This window comes from Ranitomeya imitator, chromosome 1 (assembly GCF_032444005.1).
Source record: "Ranitomeya imitator isolate aRanImi1 chromosome 1, aRanImi1.pri, whole genome shotgun sequence".
In the NCBI taxonomy this organism is placed as follows: Eukaryota; Metazoa; Chordata; class Amphibia; order Anura; family Dendrobatidae; genus Ranitomeya; species Ranitomeya imitator.
The window spans coordinates 996,079,030-996,100,337 of NC_091282.1; the positions used below are offsets into that span (position 1 = coordinate 996,079,030).

General features: G+C 41.6%; 1 protein-coding gene across 4 annotated transcripts in view; it reads right to left on the reverse strand.

Annotated features, from left to right (window-relative positions):
* Window positions 1-12,945: 12,945 nt before the first annotated feature.
* The window catches only part of SCLT1 (sodium channel and clathrin linker 1), a 272,388-nt gene continuing 264,025 nt past the window's right edge, over window positions 12,946-21,308 (reverse strand). For all 4 annotated transcript variants that reach the window (XM_069743945.1, XM_069743944.1, XM_069743943.1 and 1 more), the window contains 2 exons: window positions 15,399-15,494; window positions 12,946-13,467 (listed from right to left, as the gene is read on the reverse strand). In XM_069743945.1, coding sequence (XP_069600046.1) covers window positions 13,405-13,467; window positions 15,399-15,494 — 159 coding nt within the window. In that variant the 3' untranslated portion in view covers window positions 12,946-13,404. The remainder of the gene's footprint in view (window positions 13,468-15,398; window positions 15,495-21,308) is intronic.

The following is a 21,308-nucleotide window of genomic DNA, read 5'->3' on the forward strand; positions in this document are numbered from 1 at the left end:
AACTGCAGTGCAGCGGGGTTGGTGCAGTATGACAGACATTGACCACAGGAAAAGTTCACAGCAAACGTGTTTTAATGTCCACACTGGCACAACATACAACATACGGCATCTTCCGGATTGCAGACGGGAAACAAACCAGTCCATGTGAGTCCGGTTGCTGAGGGCGACGGCACCACTGTATCAAGCTGCTGGGTGTAAGGAGTTCGCTCTGCTGAGCTTCTGCAGAGCTGACTGCTCTGCAAGTTGCAAACTCCAAACTGGCACACCCAAACCCTTGCTGCAGGGGTTTTAAACTGGAATCTGATCTGTGGCCATGGGCCACTTGCAAGACCCGGCCTGGAGGAACAGACCTCCCTGCTACCTTCCTGTAGTCTGTTTCAAAAGTAAAAGCCCATAACAGTTTTCCTGAACAATGCCTTGGCCAAATAGCTTGACCAGGTCCATGACTACTTTTATCTTGCTTTGTGACTCACAGGCATCCTGCTGTGACCACAAGGCTCTCCAGCGGGTAAAATAGTCTCTGTCTGCATCCTTGGAGATACATATCGACCCTCGTATATGATCCCCCTCCCTGATATATATATATACCGTATTTTCCGGCGTATAAGATGACTTTTTAACCCCTGAAAATCTTCTTAAAAGTCGGGGGTCGTCTTATACGCCGGGTGTCGTCTTGTACGCCGGGTGCAGACACCAATGTGTATATGGTGGGTAGGGGGAGTGGTCTCGATGACGAAGAGGGGGCGTCTCACAGGAAAGTGTGAGTGGAGTATCCCCCATTACCTCATTGTAGCTGCAGCGTGGGGTCTCTGTGCTGGGAGTGGCGGCGGCTGCTCCTCTTTGTGCCGCGTGGGTGCTGTGCTGTGGGGCGGCAGCGTATCTTAGTGCATTGTGGTTGTAGCCCCAGAGTTTACATTGTCACACTGGGAAATGGCACCAATATTTGTCCCACAATTTTTGCAAAATGTAGAAATACCCCATATGTGGCTATACAGTACTTCTTAGCCATACGGCAAGACTCGGAAGGGACGAGCCGCTATTTGCCTCCTGGAGTGCAGATTTTCCTAGAATAGTTTGCAGACTCCTTATATAGAGCCCCCTAAGTGCTAGAAGAGCATAGTATATATACTAAGAGAAATAAACTTGATATATTTCAAAATATATGGCAGCCATGGATGGAATGGAATTAGATTTGTTGAGAAAATGCATAATGTTATAGATGATGTTCATACTATACAATTGTATTTGGCTTGGGGAAGGAATATTGGATGGGAATTGAGGAAGGCATTAAGGGGGTCTCGGGGGAAGGGGGGGGGTAGTTTTATTCATAAAATATATGATATGTGAATGATAGCTTGATGTCATATGTTATAATTGTTTTCCTTAATAAAAATTTATCTGATTAAAAAAAAAGTGCTAGAAGAGCACTCAAGTGACCCCATTTTGGAAAATATACCACTTTGGGAATTTATCTATTGGTGTGACGATCTTAACTGCATGGGTGAGTGGATGTTGCTAAGTGAAAATTGCAAACTGCCGTTGTAGTGTCCAATACTCTGTATAGACCAGTATGTGGTAGTCACCAGTTTGTTGTAGCGCCCAGCTCCTGCTTTTGGAAACACACACCCATAAATTAGGCAGGCTCTCTTCGCTACAGAAATGCCAAAAATGTACATGCTAAATGTGGTTTACACACACCAAGGCTCAGAAGGGAGGGGACATTTGGATCTGGGAGTGGAGAATTTGCTGGATTTCTTTTGCGGAGGGGGGGGGGGGGGGAGGAGGGGATGGAGATATAGTGTTTTTCCAGAGCTTTTGTGCTACCAGCAACGTGGAAGCCCCCTATATTTCCATTGACAGATGATGGACCTGAGTGGAGACTTACTTTTTTTGTAGATTGATTTGAAGCTTTTGTTGGGAACATTTTACATAACATTTGGGATCACCCTATAGTGAGGCAGCAGAGTTGCTCTGAAACCCATCTGGCATCTGTTCAGAGGCGTCCTTTTTAGAAATAAACAAAACTGTGGCTGACCGTGCTTTAATGCATGCCTAAAAAGACGGACACCGCCAGATAAAAGGCATGACGGTATCCACTATGTCTCTATCTCCCTCATTATAGAGAATATTCCACTGGAGGTTCCGTCTGAATCACATATTTCGGAGATTTACACAGAAACCACGGTGTAAGTGCTCAGCACAAAACACAAGATAAATGTGGGCCGAGCCTTACTGCTATCTTTGGGAGACAGAATGAAAAAAATCAGTAGTAGGCCAAGAATTTGTTTTTACTTATTTTTACTTTATTCCTCGTGTGGTATAAGTGATTAGACAACTTTATTCTTTGGGTCGGTGATATCAGATTTATATCGGGTTTTTATGTTTGGCAGCTGCCACACACTAAAAGATGCTTTTTATTGCGAAAACTAGTTTTTGCATCACCACATTTTGATAGCTATAATTTTTCCAGATTTCGGCCGACAGAGTCATGCGAGATCTTGTTTTTCTGCGGGACGAGTTGATGTTTTTATTGATACCATTTTCAGTCACATGACACTTTTTGATCGCTGTCTATTTTGATTTTTGTGAGGCAAAATGAACAAAAATTAGCAATTCAGGAATTTTTTGGGGGGGCTTTTTTATGCCGTTCTATCTATGGTAAAATTGAAAAGGGGGCTTTATTCTTCGGGTCAGTACTAGTGATGAGCAAGTATACTCGTTACTTGGGTTTCCCAGAGGATGCTCGGCTGGTCTCTGAGTATTTTGCAGTGCTCGGAGACTTCGTTTTCGTCGCCACAGCTGCATGATTTGCGGCTGCTAGACAGGCTGAATACATGTGAGGAATGCCTGTTTGTTAGGCAATCCTCTCATGTATTCAGTCTGTCTAGCAGCCGCAAATCATGCAGCTGCGGAAACAAAAATGAAGTCTCCAAGCACTACAAAATACTCTGAGACCACCAGAGCATGCTCTGGGAAACCCGAGCAACGAGTATACCCGCTCATCACTAGTCAGTGCAATTGCAGCGATGCCACATTTATATTGTTTTTTCAGGTTTTGGTGCTTTTACACAATAAAAACGATGTTTTATGTAGTGATTATTTACATTCGACATTTTATTCCACTTTTTCTTTGACAGCATGATGTAAAGAATTTTTTGCCTCTTTTTTATGTAGTTCACTGAAGGAGTTAACTAGTGGGACAGTTTTTTTTACGTCGGGTCATTGTGGATGCGGCGGTGTCAAATGTGTGTACTTTTCTTGATTATTCTTTTCATAAAAATATTCATTTACATGTATAATATATTGTTATTTTTGTATTATTATTTTGTGATTTTATTTTATTTTTTTTTACATATTTTTACTCGGTCTCTCTATGGAACTTTCACTTTTTAACTCTGCTCTTGATCACTTAAAAAGCAAAGCAATGCACGAGCATTCTTATGAGTGTAAGAAGCTTTCTAGCTCTGGTGACCTGGGTGTTGTCATGATGACATCGAGTCACCATAGCAACGATCAACCCCTCGCGATTGTGTCGCAGGGTGCCAAACGGAGGGAAAAGGGGGCTCCATCCTTCTGATTACCTTCTAAATGCTGCGATTGACATCACAGCTTTTAGCAGGCGAAACTGCCGAGAGCAGTGAGTGCCAGGTGTCAACTGTCAGAATCAGCTGACACCTGGCAGTGATTGCCTGTGCATATTGCCCAGTCACGTAGTATATTGCCCAGCCACGTAGTATATTGCCCAGCCACATAGTATATTGCACAGCCCACGTAGTATATTGCCCAGCCACGTAGTATATTGCCCAACCACGTAGTATATTGCCCAGCCACGTAGTATATTGCCCAGCCACGTAGTAAATTGCCCAGTCACGTAGTATATTGTCCAGCCACGTAGTATATTGCCCAGCCACGTAGTATATTGCCCAGCCACGTGGTATATTGCCCAACCACGTAGTATATTGCCCAGTGACGCAGTATATTGCCCAGTCACGTAGCATATTGCCCAGCGAAGTAGTATATTGCCCAGGCATGTAATATATTGCCCAGTGATGTAGTATACAGCACAGAGCCACATAGTATATTGCACAGTGACATAGTATATAGCACAGAGCCACATAGTATATTGCCCAGCCATGTATGTCACAGGTTAAAAAGTAAACATATGCTCACCTTCCGAGGGCCCCTTGTAGTTCGGTCACATGACTGTGACGTCATGGCAGGTCCTTCTCGTGCAGGCGCGCAGGACCTGTGATGACGTCGGGGTCACATGACCGTGATGTCATGGCAGGTCCTTTTCGTGCAGGCGCGCAGGACCTGTGATGAAGTCGCAGTCACATGACCGTGACGTCATGGCAGGTCAGTCTCACGCAGGACCTGTGATGACGTCGCGGTCACATGACCGTGACGTCATGGCAGGTCCTTATCGCGCAGGGCCTGTGATGACATCGCGGTCACATGACCATGATGTCATGGCAGGTCCTTCTCGTGCAGGCGCGCAGAACCTGTGATGACGTCGCGGTCGGATGACCGTGACGTCATGGCAGGTCCTTCTCGCGCAGGGCCTGTGATGACGTCGCGGTCACATGACCGTGACGTCATGGCAAGTCCTTCTCCCATACCATCGTTGGCACCGGAACCTGCCGCTTGCATGGAGCGGTCACCGGAGCGTCGCGAAAGGTGAGTATATAATGATTTTTTATTTTTTTTAATCATTTTTAACATTAGATGTTTTTACTATTGACACTGCATAGGCAGCATCAATAGTAAAAACTTGGTCACACTGGGTTAATAGCGGCGGTAACGGAGTGAGTTACCCGCGGCATAAAGCGGTCCGTTACCGCTGGCATTAACCCTGTGTGAGTGGTGACTGCGGGGAGTATGGAGCGGGCGCCGGGCGCTGACTGCAGGGGAGAGACTAATCGGACTGTGGCCGTCGCTGATTGGTCGCGGCAGCCATGACAGGCAGCTGGCGAGACCAATCAGCGACTTGGATTCCATGACAGACAGAGGCCGCGACCAATGAATATCTACGACAGACAGAAGGACAGACAGAAAGACGGAAGTGACCCTTAGACAATTATATAGTAGATATGCATGTGCCAATTTTTAGTTATTTTATCCTATACATTTAATTTATGCCTATATTTTTCTCCCTTCACTTCCCCAACTTAGTCAACTTAGTGGTGCATCCAGGCCCAGCGTCAGAACCTGAGCAAGTGCCGGGGCCCTGAGCAGTCAGAGCCCACAGACTCTTTCGCTTGGGGCCCACGAAAACCTGGATCCGGCCCTGGATGCACCACACACAAAACGAATTACAAATATATTTAAATACAGCTTGCAATGTAACAAAATAAGTAAAAAGCCAAGGGGGTGAACACTTTCTCAAGCCACTGTATATGGGAATTTATAAAATGTTAACCAGAAAGCGATAGCTTGTTTATAAACACAACTGAAGAATCCTGGACCATATTGTCCTGGTCACTTGTCCTTCTTGCTTGCACTTGCTGATGATGTCTGACCAGCAGTATAGACTCAAGTGCTTATTTCCTGTAGTGTATAGGCAATCACAACAAGCGGCACGACTGAGTTATTAAGCCTAAAAATACCATTTGCAAAAGAAAGCTAGCAGCTTTTGTGACAGGAATGTCAAAACTCATCATTTACTTATTGAGCCTAAAAAATGTGGTGTCACAACTGAGCTTCACACATCATCTGCCTCCAAGAATACATTGCTACTGGGAGATGGCAGGTGCCAATACACCCAATAAAACCTGATGTTTTTCTTGGTGTCAGCCTATATCTATTATGACATGATTTGTTAGTAATCAGGTGAAAGAGGAATATAATATTAGCATATCTCATGAATATTCATGGACTGATTAGCTTTCCATTGACCCTTGTAAGTTTACATGTGCACAGAAGTAGAGTCCTTGAAACACTTAAGGTTGAAATACAAATAAATTACGCTAGAGCAATTTAGAATCTTAATTCAGAAGTAACAGATTTTAGAATTGTACCAGAAGGATAGAAACCCTCCATCTAACTATAGATATTCGACTTTCCCCACCACTGTACGTCGCTATGCTGAACACGCTTTCCAGAAGCCAGGTCATCACTAATAATGAATAGTTATTTTAGGACTCAATTGGCCAATTAACCTTTATCCCTGTACATTTCTATGTTTCCAAGTAATAGAAGTATTACACCAGTTTGTGTCACCTTTTATATAGCATGTGCGCAAATAATGTTAATTAGGATTTACATATTTAATTCCTAATTGTCTATTAGGAAAGGCGACATTTTCAAGTAACTGTGGCTAAGTAGTCACTATGCCAACAACTATCCCGGATTCTATCAGAGAGATCTAGGGCATTTTATGCGTAATCCTGAAATGGTTTATCAATCTGATTCTGAAATTATTTGATTTTTTATACAATCCCATTACATATTAACTTGAAAACAGACTTTGCTATTTTATCTTTTCTTGCTGTTTGAGGCTTAACTCTATGATTGATAGCTACAGATGTTCACTTGCATTACCTTTTTCCCTTACGGTGTTTTTTTCTTGCAGTCGCACATTGGAGCTGCATTTACCATATAGTTGACATATTATCTGCTGTCAGCCTGTCATGATGTCCCCATCGTAGATTTGGAGATGACTGCCTTAGCATTATGCTGCTGCTGGAAAGCCTACTATTTCATACAATTCTTACATGTTTGTCACCAGAATAAAACACTACAAATTATTTTGGTTTTCTTGTAGTCATTTACTTAAAACTTCATATACCGTACCTGGTTGTATTCTATGGCGTCCAATTGTACTTCCAAACACAAGATGCTTCATGCAGCATCAGGCAGAAAAACAATCGTATGAAGGCTACACTGAATTCCATCCTACAGAGCTTTTCTCCTTCTTCTAGAAAATTACTCCTCAATATAATGCCATACGGAAACATCTTGATTCAAAACCCATAAATGCTGTATACTAAAGTCCCTCATACTTACTAGACTATTGTCACATGCCAGTATCGACAGGTTTGGCCAACACTCTGTGAAAGGAAGTGACGGCCAACTGATGATTGGGTGGGGGAATGTTGATGGGACATGTCTAATTTCAGACTGCCGATCACTTTGGTCTCTCTGAGATAAGCTGCCAGCAGAGTAATCTGGTGGTCACTTTCTCATTACGGGAGCCTGCTCGGCAGAGCGCTCCTGAGAATGAGAGCGATGGCTGAGATGAGAGTGAACTGGACAATCCACGAAAGCACTGTTCGGCTGAAAGCCATCAAGTGGTGTATAGGGACTTTAGCTTTCTTAATTTTTTGGGTACTTTCTTAAAGAACGGTCAAGTTTTCTTTTCTACTATAATGTCACCCTCACCTGATTACTTAGCAGAGTACACTTCACTTATACATAGGCTACTTTTTTCAGTTCAGCCTGTGGTTTTCTTCCCTTCAGAGCCCATCTTTATTATTAACTTTCATCCTGCATGTTTTCCAACGCTCTGATCTCTTGATGCATCAGCACAGCATCACATGGCTAGTTAATACTATCTCCATGTGCCGAGGACACTATGATTATCCTTCTCTCTATGTTCTCTTTAGCTGAATGGTCACCTCCTAAATTGCATGACTGTATAAGAACTGTAAAGTCATCATCATTAACTGTGATAACTTAAGTACCGTTGACCCCTGTGGAGAAGGTGTGGGATACAATCCATGCAACTTCACCATACAAGAATGGCCACAGAGATTATTTATATGTTATGCTTACTTATATAGGGCCAGAAAATTCTGCAGCATTCTGCAGAAATTGACATCACTTTGGCACCACTGTCCCCAATGGGGTTCAAAATCTAAATTCTCTATCATTATCTCTTTGCAGTGTGGGAGGAAAACAGAGAACCCAGAGTAAACCCACACAAACATAGAGAACAAACTCCTTGCAAATGTTGTCTTTGGTGGGATTTGAACCCAAGATACCAGACCAGCAATGCAACAGTGCTAATCACTGTGCCACCATGCTGCCCAATAACCCAATTTTTTAAATTTTTTTTTTATAGTGGGCTTATATAAAACCCTTTTTGCGAAAAGCATCATTGCAAGTTTTTTATGGAGCATGCAACATCACGGTCATCTCCATTCGAGACCAATATAAATCACTTAACAAACATGACATACCACACAGGCCTCAATGTATGTAACGTTACTTCTATTTAATAGGAGACCCTTTATCTGCCCTTTTTTAGCCCAGCTTCTTCAGTGTTCAGACTTAAATGCTAGCTGATAAAATCACTTGATCCTAAATATGAAGTATTTTTCTGCATAAATCTTCATGTAAATTTAATACGCATTGCCTTTTATCTTATAAATACAGATAAAAAAAACTATTAAAATAGAAAAAAAATGTTTTCTAGTGAAATATGCAAATGTGGAGAAAACATGCCCTTAATTAAATGAAGAATTCTTGTCACTTGAATTCCCTTTGAAGTGTAAATTTACTATATAAATTATGCTTGGTGACTAATACAAAATTATATATTTTCCTGTTCTAAACTAATGCAACAGACTTAGTTGCTGGAAGAAATCCTCATGGCTGTAAGCTCTGACAGGCCAGTCATTTAGTGGAGAATGTACAGCACAAAGGTGGTTATTTCTACAGATTTATCTCACAGTGTACCTTCTCTTGTGACAAGAATCACAATACTTGTCAGTTGTTAAGTGGGCAGAGCTGTCCTAAGTTATATTTACACCATCATCATTCTGATCATGTAAAAATATTTGAAGCTCTTATCATGAGGAATAGTCTCCTTTTCCCACTCATGGCATATATTTAGTTTGCAGGCTTTGGAGTGTAGGTTTTAATGTTAACTATTACACTGATACACGGTATATATAGAAACTTGATTCCAGCTCACCCAGTTGCTCTATGCTCATCCACCTGGGGCTCAGACACCGGTGGGCTCCAATTTTTTCTATTCGGTATATGTCAAAACTGGTGGGGGGAAAAAACTGAAACTTGAAAGGGTAAAATAGGTTTGGGTAGGGGGTTTGTGATTCCCTTTAATAGCAATACATTAGAATGGTTTAGGTCCGCTATTTCATTAGCGAGAACTGACAGTGTACACTAAACATCGGCAAGAACAAGCTGATCCAAACAGTCCCAACTTTTACCGCCCGTGTAGCAGCATAGATATTCTCCATTGAATATAACTGAGACTTGATGTGACAGCTCTGGTGCCATAACCGGATTTGAGTGGAAAGTGGTTATATGTATATTGCCACCTACAATGATAATGGATATGGCTTAATTTGAGCGATACACTCACCCGGTGAGTGGACGGGGCAGGGTGTACACTCAGGCCCATGGCGTCAGCAGAGCAGGCCGGAGGACACAAGGAACAAGAAACACTTGGACAAACTGGAAACCACAGAACAACGAAGGCAGAAGAACCAAGGATTTTTGCAAAGATGAATCCACAATATAACAGTTTGTGATTTACTGCAACCAATGGGTTAATCCAGAAGGTGGCTAGCAGAAGGTTAAGGTGGCTGCTCATCTATCCATCCCTTATGCAGGGCTCATTTCTGTAAGTCCGGCCAGATGCCGATACAGGACTTCCATTATCAGTGGCACTTGCTTTTTCCATATTTCTGTCTGATATTTTTCATCGGTTTCGCAACTTGAGTGTGCTGCTGAGTTTACTACATACTGTGACCTATATATAAAAGGATACATATTGTTTCTACAACATATTTGGTATTTTGACCACTACACTTATTTGATGATGCTGCTATATTTATCATGATGTTTGATGTATAAGGGGTGTGCATTTTTTCGTTGCCTTTGAACGGTCTGTACCTTTGTGGTTGTTTGTATTGCATTGGGGGGCCCTACATGGTTTTAATTATGTTTTACCTTTTCCATGTGTGTTAATAAAGTTTTCCTCTTTTATGATAATATTGGTGGTGCTCATATCTTGCACTTTTTCTTCTTTGGAGGTTCATGGCTCACCACTGATATTGCACCCCTACTACTCCTAATAATGATTGGGAAGTGAGCCGTGTGTATGGTTCTCGGCCGCTCCAGAACCTCCACTTTGTTTTGCTGTAGCCATTGACAGGTCGACTTGTCCTTGTGTTTTGGATCGTTGTCATGTTAAAACGTCCAAGTACGTCCCATGTGCAGCTTCCGGGCTGATGATTGCAAATTTGCCTCCTGTATTTGCTGATAACGTGCTGCATTCATATTTCCTTCAACTTTGACCAAGCTTCCTATGCCTTTTTAGCTCACACATCCCCAAAACATCTGCGATTCACCTCCGTGCTTTACAGTAGGAATGGTGTTCCTTTCATCATAGACCATGTTGACCTCTCTCCAAATGTAACCTTTATGGTTGTTGCCAAAAAGTTCAATTTTGGTCTCATCACTCCAAATTACCTTGTTCCAAAGTTTTGAGGCTTGTCTATGTGCTGTTTTGCGTATTGTAGGCAAGATACTATGTGGCATTAGCGCAGTAATCGCTTTCTTCTGGTGACTCAACCATGCAGCCCATTTTTCTTCAAGTGCCTCCTTATTGTGCATCTTGAAACAGCCACACCGCTAGTTTTCACAGAGTCCTGTATTTGTGTTATTTGTGGGGTTTTCTTTGCATCCCGAACAATTTTCCTGGCAGTTGTGGGTGAAATTTTTGTTGGTCTCCCGGACCGTGGTTTTTTTTTACAGAGCCCCTGATTTTCCATTTGTTAATCACAGTTTGAACGCTGCTGACTGACATTATCAATTCCATGGATATCTTTTTGTATCCCTTTCCTGTTTTATATAGTTCTACTACCTTTTCCCATAGATCCGTTGACAATTCTTTTGCTTTCCCCATGACTCACAATCCAGAAACGTCAGTGGATGGATGAAAGATGCAAGAGTCTGGATCCCAGAAACTCATTCAGCTTTTATGCACACACTGATTACAAGCTAACAGGTCACAGGTGAGGATGTTACCTGTAGTAGGCATTCAAACCCATATGTGTCAACTTCTGTGCATGTTATCAGGCCAAAATCACCAGCGTATGTAAACTTTTGATCAGGGTCATTTGGATGTTTTGGGTTGTCATTGTGATTTAAAAAGAGAAAACACAGTAGTCTGACAATAAATTACTTCACCCAACCACTGACTAAGTGGAGAAAAAGTTTTGACGCTATCATTCATATTCTCTGAAAAAAGGCAAATAAAGCAAAAATTCTGCCAGGGTATGTAAACTTTTGAGCACAACTGTATAATAAGGATATGGATGAACTAGGTGCAGTGAAGAGCTACAAAGGTTATTAAGGGAATGGATATCTGCAATACCAAGACAAGCTATTAAACTTATTCAGTTTGTAAAAACAAAGGATTAGGGGCGATCTTATTACAATGCACACATATATCATGGAAACAGTACAGAGATCTTTCTATTGATCGTTTGCACTTGCGACAGGGACAAGAGGGCATCCTTTACGTCTAGAGGAAAGAAGGTTTAATTATAATCACAGACGCAGATTCTTTACTGTAAGAGCAGTGAAACAAACTCTCTGCCACATGATGCTGTAATAGTTAATTCACTAATAAAATTCAAGAGGGTTCTTGATGCCTTTCTTGATAAATATATTACAGGTTATGTGCACTAGAGTCTGTGATGTGGCGTCGATCCAGGGAACTGGCCTAATTGCTGTATGGAGTCGAGAAGGCATGTTTTCCTCCTTCCAATTGGTCAACATGTTAGGTTATAGGTTGAACTCGATGGACTTACAGTAAGTCTACCTTCAACCTTAAAGGGAATCGGTCACCCCCAAAATCGATGGTGAGGTAAGCTCACCGTCATCAGGGGCTTATCTACAGCATTCTGTAATGCTGTAGATAAGCCGCCGATGTTACCTGAAAGAGGAGAAGAAGAGGTTAGATTATACTCACCCAGGGGCGGTCCTGCTCCGATGGGTGTCTCAGGTCCGGAACAGTGCTTCCCGTCTTCATTCCATGACGTCCTCTTCGGATCTTCACGCCGCGGCTCCAGTGCAGGCGTACTTTGTCTGCCCTGTTGAGGGCAGAGTAAAGTACTGCAGTGCGCAGGCGCCGGAAAGGTCAGGAGGCGCCGGAGCGGACCTGAGACACCCATTTGACCGGAATCGCAGCGGGACCGCCCCTGGGTGAGTATAATCTAACCTCTTTTTCTCCTCTTTCAGGTTACATCGGGGGCTTATCTACAGCATTACTAATATATTGAGGCAGATTGGCACCTTGCAATAACTGTATTGGGTACTGTGTGGTTGTGTTAGTTGAGCAATATATACTCCACCGTTATAGGATGATCCTGTCAATAGGCTTGTATTGACAAATGCAAACTAGTCATTTAAGGGGTTTAGTGGGATTAAAAAAAAGTTAAAAGAGTAGGGAATGTTCTAAAATGAAGAAAGGAGCGTTAGGCTAGGTTCACATTGCGTTAGGGCAATCCGTTAAGCGCATAGCGCTAGCAGATTGCGCTAACGCAATGTTTATTTTGGGTCTGCGTTCGCCGTTCCCGCTAGTGAAAATCCCCGATCTGCGCTAGCGAGTGACGGACCTGACGCAAGCAGCGTCCGAGGTCCGTCACAAAAGAACAGCACATCGCTAGCGCGTGCCGAAAATGGCATGCGCTAGCGATGCGCTACAGGCACAAATCACATTGCTGTCAATGGGTGCGCTAACGGACCCATTGCACGGCGTTAATTGCGACATTTTCGTCGTGCAACGCAGTCCGTTAGCGTTAACCCATTAACACAATGTGAACCTAGCCTTACTTATCCATTAAATTGCACCGCCTTTCCTGTACGGCATGTAAACACTGTGGCTAGTGATTGGCAGCAGCGGTCGAGTGGATGATGTACTGGATGTCATCTCAGTTTGACCAGTGGGGACAACCAGAGTTGTGAGGGTTTGGAACACGTTTTTCCTTTATTTTAGCACATTTATTACTCTTCTGCAATCCTTCAAAACCCCCATCAAACCGTAAAATTGTCTGCAAACATTTTGATAAGCAAATGGGTGGAACAAAAGAGGATTGGCGCTCACCACTGCAGAAATACAGCAATTCATGAGTAATATTACAAGCGATTAATATTACAAGCGATTAATAACAGTAAGTTAGTTTCGTATAAATAGTTTCATTTACAAACTGACATTGCTAAACATATACAATTTTAGGTACAAAAAATATATATATTTGTGCAAATGTTGTTTATTTTCTCATTATAAAACCATCATAGATTGTCCACAACTGAAAGCTTTATATTGCTGTTCTCCGCAGCGTTGACAAGAAGTCATTAATTCTTTATGTCCTTCCATGTTTTACTGCAGGTTATATAATCCCAATTATAACAGTTGTACTTTTATTTTTAGATTTTCTCAAGGTCCAGTTCATGAGTTGTTTTTCTCCGCTGGGAAACAACACGGCTGAGCTGCAAAAATATATGCAAAGGGTTAAAAGAATTAAAATTTGTCTGAGTGACAGAATAATAATTTCACATACAGTAATAGAGCGCCAATTCTTGCCAGGAGATTTTTGTAATCATGTAAGAATGTTTCTGGATAATTGGACAAGACTACAAAGTTCTGGATCTACAAATAAAGCACAAGCAGCACAATTCTGCAATAAAACAGGATTTCCCCAGAGTGCAGCATTAGATCCTGTAGTGGCCCAGAATAGACACGTGAAGGAAGACCATCACTTCTGTATTTATTATTGAGAGACTACTGGTGAAAAACATGGTTTTGAAGTCTTGAGCTTCTTAAAGGGAACCTGTCCTCACCTTTTTATGGTAAGGCTGTACAAACATTGTCACCTAATTATACCATTCTTGTAGAGATTCAAGTCATGAGAAATCTAGCATAAAAGCCGTAAGCACACCAACCTGGAAGTGCCCTGGGGGCGTGTCAGAGTGCTTAGCTTTCCAGTTTAATGACACACCCCAGTGCAACTCTAGTCTGATTTGCATGTGAATATGTGAGAATATTTCTCATGACTGGTACAGAAAAAAACACCTTATTTTTATTGCTGGACTATTGCCTATGCCTCTACTTCCATATGTAAAGCCCAATTACGAGCCAAAAAGAGGCAAGGCATGTGTGAGCATTAAACAATGGGATAATGATACTAATACTGAGAAGCATGCTCATATTTCTCTGCCCAGTGTAGCGACTGCCACATAAGGGGTGGCCTAATAACACCGGCACTTCTTTGATAATGGAAAAAATATCAGCAATTGTTAATTAAGGAAGGATGTGACTCTGAAGCCCCTGTGTTCATGAATACCCATATTTTGAACACTAAAACAGCTAAGAAATCTTTTTTTATATTTTATTGTTTGCAATATATATAGATATATATATACATATTTTTTTTTTATCTTGTTTGGAGCAGCACCACATAAACACCCAATATGTTTTCAGATCTTATCGGATATGCCATAATTAGAAAAAAATCATAGTATCCAAAAGGTAATCCCAGGTCGTACCAGATGCAGAGAGATACTACAAAGATGCTGGACTTCACACTTACTGACTACAATGTAGAGCTTTTTCCCAATGTGACACAGTGACCAGGACCAGAGGGTGACCAAGAAGTTGCCCCATAACAATTATGACTAAACCATCCAGTACTAAAATGCAACAATTCGCAAGGAAGATTAGAATATTGAGGAAAATATATGGCTGGTTGCCTTGGCCACTATTATTACTGTGCATTGGTTTCGTGACCGCCAATGTGTCAAAACTAAAGAGCGTTAATGAAGACTTCTCTTCTCTTTACACTAACTGAACACATCGGCTCCTAATTCATTCAATTTCAGTGAGACTTAAGGAAAAATAACACTGTCACAGTGAACCATGCTGACTATGACAAATCGTCTCACTTGATCACACCTGAATGTATCTGGTTCTTCAATTTAACATATGTCAGAAGACCAAACGTACATTCAAATAACTGGACCAAAATGTACACTTACATTTTAGATTCTGACACTTTACTTTTACATGATCGGTAGGGAAAAGACGCTGAGCTGTTAGTTTTATGGTACCATATTAATATTTATGTCAGGTTTGATTTTAAGTGTAATTCTGAGCAAAAATCTCTATTTGCAGACGTCTGGGTGACTCATCACAACTCGGAGGAAAGGTTCAGGCAACAGCTTTACCAACGTGCAGTATAGGGCTTTGACATGTGAAAGTTTCGGGGCAGAGCTTTGTTAGAAGCGGAATTTGCTACTTCAGCTCACAACACAGAGCACGCATTGATTACATTGGCCTTCATTAGGAGCTTGATACTAGGTGGAAGAAATGCTCATCTGAAGACATACGGTACATTACAAGATTTCTTCTCATTTGGGGATACCTGTTTGGAAGCCTCTACTGCTCGTTCCTCTGCTTGGTCCAGGCGTTTCTGAAGCCTCATGCTTTTCTCCTGTAAATCCGCTACCACACTTTCAAACTAATTAACAAAAAGAGGAGTTAGTTGAAAGTATTGGAGGTTTTTCATTCTGAAGAAAAAAGTTTTATAGTTGAAGAAATGTACCCAACTCAAAATATGTCTTCCTTAATGTATGGAAATTATGTAATGTACAGATAAGAACTGTGGAAAATATAGAAAGTCAGGAATGGAGACTATATCAAGAAAGAAATATATCTATCTACACTGACAGTAAAGTGGAGCCATGTTAAATGACTAGAATGGCTACAATTACACATCTATGTAACAAAAACTGCGACATTGAGGAGTCAGCGTGCTGTAAAGTTCACAGCAATACGAGCAAATGCTGGTTTGTTCAACTTTGCCACACAATGGGGGTTGAGGATAAAAAACTGCAGCACCCAACGGCTATGTACTTGAAGGGGTTGTTCCCTTTCAGATAAGTTTCACCTCTAACGGCAATTTGTAAAAATAATTAACAAATCACACTGTTCTCACCTTTCCCTGTTTCACTGGCGAGTCTCTGCCGCTGCTTCCAGTTTCTGGCATTGGTTACGGCACGGATGTCACTGTTGACAGTGTGGCAGCTCATCGGCTCGGCCAGTGTGGACAGAATGCTCCCTTCAGAGTCGCAGAACGTATTGATTCACTACTGTGATATCAATACAAAAGCCAATGCCAGACACCAGAAGCAGCGGACTCAGGGGGCAGGACAGCGTGGTTGGTTAGGTTTTAACAAACTGTAGTGGGAGCCAAACATTATCTGAAATGTAGCAATAAAGAAGAAACTGTGGCAGCACTCACCGGTCTTCTAAAACAGGTACTTTATTAGCCAAACTTCACGGCTGTTTTAGAAGACCGGTGAGTGCTACCACAGTTTCTTCTTTATTGCTGCATCATCGATGGTCGTATTTCTGGCTACAGCACCTAAGGTCTGCCGGCCGGCTGTAGTCTGTGGGTTTCATGCTTTCTTGGTCTGAGCAGCGATAGTGCGGTCAGCTGTTCTCTTCCTCGCACGTATTATCTGAAATGTGACAACTACTATAAGGTATAGAACCATCTAGGCAATAAGCTTGGTAAACTAATAGTGCCAATGTGTGTGTATATATACATATATTTCAAGGGTGCCAACACTGTCAGACATTGCTATCTAGATCGATAGACAGTCATGGCCAAAAGTGTTGGCACCCTTGAAATTGTTCCAGAAAATGAAGTATTTCTCCCAGAAAATTATTGAAATTGCACGTTCTGTTATACACAATTCTTTTCCTTGCGTACATTGTAATAGAGAAAAAGGAGGCAAATTGGATATAATTTCAAACTAAAAATGGCCAGGACAAAACTGTTGGCACCTTTCAAAACATGTGCATAAATACATTTGTTTCAAGCAAGTGATGCTCCAAGGGAATGGTTCTAATTCTTCTGTAAATTCCTAACACGCACTTTCATCAGTGACACATTCACAAGTTGTTTATCGGTTTTATTAGAATGTCTATGAAAATGAGAACACTTGAAAAATGAAAACATCACATTTTGTTAGATATTGTGTGAAAAAAAACTGAACTAAAATCAGCTGGTAGGGATTTTCATTTCCATCCATAACTTGTCATCGTTGGCTGACAACACAAACATGGCACGTCCTCCTCACTGTTCGCGACGTGGGAACGTTTCCTGAGCTTTGCTGTAGAAGTCACGCATACAAGAAAATGTAAGATATTAATGACTGACTTTCCAAGGATTTGTTCTATGTGTACCAGACCCTGATCTCAGCAGACATTATTTCTGCTCTTAAAGTCTCCACTGCTCCAACTTTATTCAACAAAGCTACATCACAGAAGAGCTCCATAGGGAAAAGATTTATTCTCTAATGTGTTGGAAAAACTTGAAACATGACTGGTGGCGGTGGACTGAATAACCTCTTTTCTGTAGAGACAATTTGTAGGCACAGCATGCTTAGAGATGGGATTCTTCAGTCTCACAGGTAATGTCCAATTCAAAAACTTTACTTTAAAAAAAAGAATTACCTCCCCCTCCCCCACAAAAAAAATCAACATTATTATAAATTGATAAATACTTTTAATTTTGTAATGAGTTATTTACTCTACTCACACAACCCGCCCTGCTCCTGTTATGGTTTTAGGATGTCAGCCATTTTGAAAAACCTTATAATTGCCATTAAGACAACAGGGACACAAATACATAATTAATGTATGTATCAATTTATATCTAATTATTTTTTTGAGAGTACCTTTAAAGGGGTATTCCCATCTCCAAGAATGAATTTGTAGTAGGTGTCATAATAACAGTATTAGTAAATACCTTTAGTTAGAAATAGTAGTATCGTCTTTCTGATTCACTGTCTCTTTCCTCATGTGCAGGCATTGCAGGAACTTAGGTATCCATGGTGATGACCACTAGCAGCTAGCTGTCACGATATCAGTGGTTGTTACCATGGATACCTAAGGTCCTGCAATGCCAGCACAAAAGGAAGGAGAAAAATATATACACATGGCGAATCAGAAAAACTATACTGCATATCTAATTGGAGGTATTAGCTAATATCATTATTAACCCCTTCTCGACCTCCGCCGTACTATTACGGCGGAGGTCGGGTCCCCTGCTTTGATGTAGGCTCCCGCGCTGAGCCCACCTCAAAGCCGGGACATGTCAGATGTTATGAACAGCTGGCATGTGCCTGCAATAGCGGCAGGTGAAATCGCGATTCACCCGCCGCTATTAACCAGTTAAATGCCGCTGTCAAACGCTGACAGCAGCATTTAATCGGCGCTTCCGGCCGCGCGTCCGTAAATGATCGCATCGCTGACCCCGTCGCAGTATCGGGGATTGGCGATGCGTCAGGATGGTAACCATAGAGGTCCTTGAGATCTCTATGGTTACTGATGCCGACCTGCTGTGAGCGCCACCCTGTGGTCGGCGCTCATAGCAAGCCTGCATATCAGCTACACAGCCGATCCAGTTGTGCCAGCTTCTAGCCTCCCATGGAGGCTATTGGAGCATGGCAAAATATAAAAAAAAAGTTTTAAAAAATATGGAAAAAATAAAAAAAAACATAAAAGTTTAAATCACCCCCCTTTCACCCCATTCAAAAGAAAACAATAAAAAAAACCACAAACCTACACATATTTGGTATTGCCGTGTTCAGAATCGCCCGATCTTTCAATAAAAAAAAGCATTAACCTGATCGCTAAATGGCGTAGCGAGAAAAAAATTTTAACCGCCAGAATTACGTTTTTTTGTCGCCGCAATATTGCATTAACCCCTTCATGACCCAGCCTATTTTGACCTTAAAGACCTGGCCGTTTTTTGCAATTCTGACCAGTGTCCTTTTATGAGGTAATAACTCAGGAACGCTTGAATGGATCCTAGCGGTTCTGAGATTGTTTTTTCGTGACATATTGGGCTTCATGTTAGTGGTAAATTTAGGTCAATAAACTCTGTGTTTACTTGTGATAAAAACGGAAATTTTGCCAAAATTTTGAAAATTTCGCAATTTTCACATTTTGAATTTTTATTCTGTTAAACCAGAGAGTTATGTGACACAAAATAGTTAATAAATAACATTTACCACATGTGTACTTTACATCAGCACAATTTTGGAAACAAAATTTTTTTTTGCTAGGAAGTTATAAGGGTTAAAATTTGACCAGCGATTTCTCATTTTTACAACGAAATTTACAAAACCATTTTTTTGAAGTCAGTTTGAGGGGTCTATATGGCTGAAAATACCCAAAAGTGACACCATTCTAAAAACTGCACCCCTCAAGGTGCACAAAACCACATTCAAGAAGTTTATTAACCCTTCAGGTGCTTCACAACAGCAGAAGCAACATGGAAGGAAAAAATGAACATTTAACTTTTTAGTCACAAAAATGATCTTTTAGCAACAATTTTTTTATTTTCCCAATGGTAAAAGGAGAAACTGAACCACGAAAGTTGTTGTCCAATTTGTCCTGAGTAGGCTGATCCCTCATATGTGGGGGTAAACCACTGTTTGGGCGCACGGCAGGGCTTGGAAGAGAAGGAGCGCCATTTGACTTTTTGAATGAAAAATTGGCTGCACTCTTTAGCGGACACCATGTCGCGTTTGGAGAGCCCCCGTGTGCCTAAAAATTGGAGCTCCCCCACAAGTGACCCCATTTTGGAAACTAGACGCCCCAAGGAACTTATCTAGATGCATAGTGAGCACTTTTAACCTCCAGGTGCTTCACAAATTGATCCGTAAAAATGAAAAAGTACTTTTTTTTGTTTCACAAAAAAATTCTTTTAGCCTCAATTTTTTCAATTTCACATGGGCAACAGGATAAAATGGATCCTAAAATTTGTTGGGCAATTTCTCCTGAGTAGGTCGATACCTCACATGTGGGGGTAAACCACTGTTTGGGCACACGGCAGGGCTCGGAAGGGAAGGCGCGCCTTTTGACTTTTTGAATGGAAAATTAGCTCCAATCGTTAGCGGACACCATGTCGCGTTTGGAGAGCCCCTGTGTGCCTAAGCATTGGAGCTCCCCCACGTGACCCCATTTTGGAAACTAGACCCCCCAAGGAACTTATCTAGATGCATACTGAGCACTTTAAACCCCCAGGTGCTTCACAGAAGTTTATAACGCAGAGCCATGAAAATAAAAAATAATTTTTCTTTCCTCAAAAATGATTTTTTAGCCTGGAATTTCCTATTTTGCCAAGGGTAATAGGAGAAATTGGACCCCAAATGTTGTTGTCCAGTTTGTTCTGAGTACGCAGATACCCAATATGTGGGGGTAAACCACTGTTTGGGCGCACGGCAGGGCTCGGAAGGGAAGGCACGCCATTTGGCTTTTTAAATGGAAAATTAGCTCCAATCATTAGCGGACACCATGTCGCGTTTGGAGAGCCCCTGTGTGCATAAACATTGGAGATCCTCCACAAATGACCCCATTTTGGAAACTAGACCCCGAAAGGAACTAATCTAGTGTAGTGAACACTTTGAACCCTCAAGTCCTTCACAGAAGTTTATAACGCAAAAGTTTCTCAAAATGATTTTTTAGCCCGCAATTTTTTATTAAGGGTAACAGGAGAAATTTGACCCCAAAAGTTGTCCAGTTTCTCCTGAGTACGCTGATACCCCATATGTGGGGGTAATCCACTGTTTGGGCACATGCCGGGGCTCAGAAGTGAAGTAGTGACGTTTTGAAATGCAGACTTTGATAGAATGGTCTGCGGGCATCACGTTGCGTTTGCAGAGCCCCTGATGTGGCTAAACAGAAGAAACCCCCCACAAGTGACCCCATTTTGGAAACTAGACCCCGAAAGGAACTTATCTAGATATGTGATGAGCACTTTCAACCCCCAAGTGCTTCACAGACGTTTATAACGCAGAGCCATGAAAATAATAAATACGTTTTCTTTCCTCAAAAATAATTTTTTAGCCAGGAATTTTTTAATTTTCCCAAGGGTAACAGGAGAAATTTGACCCCAATATTTGTTGTCCAGTTTCTCCTGAGTACGGTGATACCCCATATGTGGGGGTAAACTACTGTTTGGGCACATGCCGGGGCTCGGAAGTAAAGTAGTAACGTTTTGAAATGCAGACTTTGATGGAATGCTCTACGGGCGTCACGTTGCGTTTGCAGAGCCCCTGATGTGGCTAAACAGTAGAAACCCCCCACAAGTGACCCCATTTTGGAAACTAGACCCCGAAAGGAACTTATCTAGATATGTGGTGAGCACTTTCAACCCCCAAGTGCTTCACAGAAGTTTATAACGCAGAGCCATGAAAATAATAAATACGTTTTCTTTCCTCAAAAATAATTTTTTAGCCCAGAATTTTTTATTTTC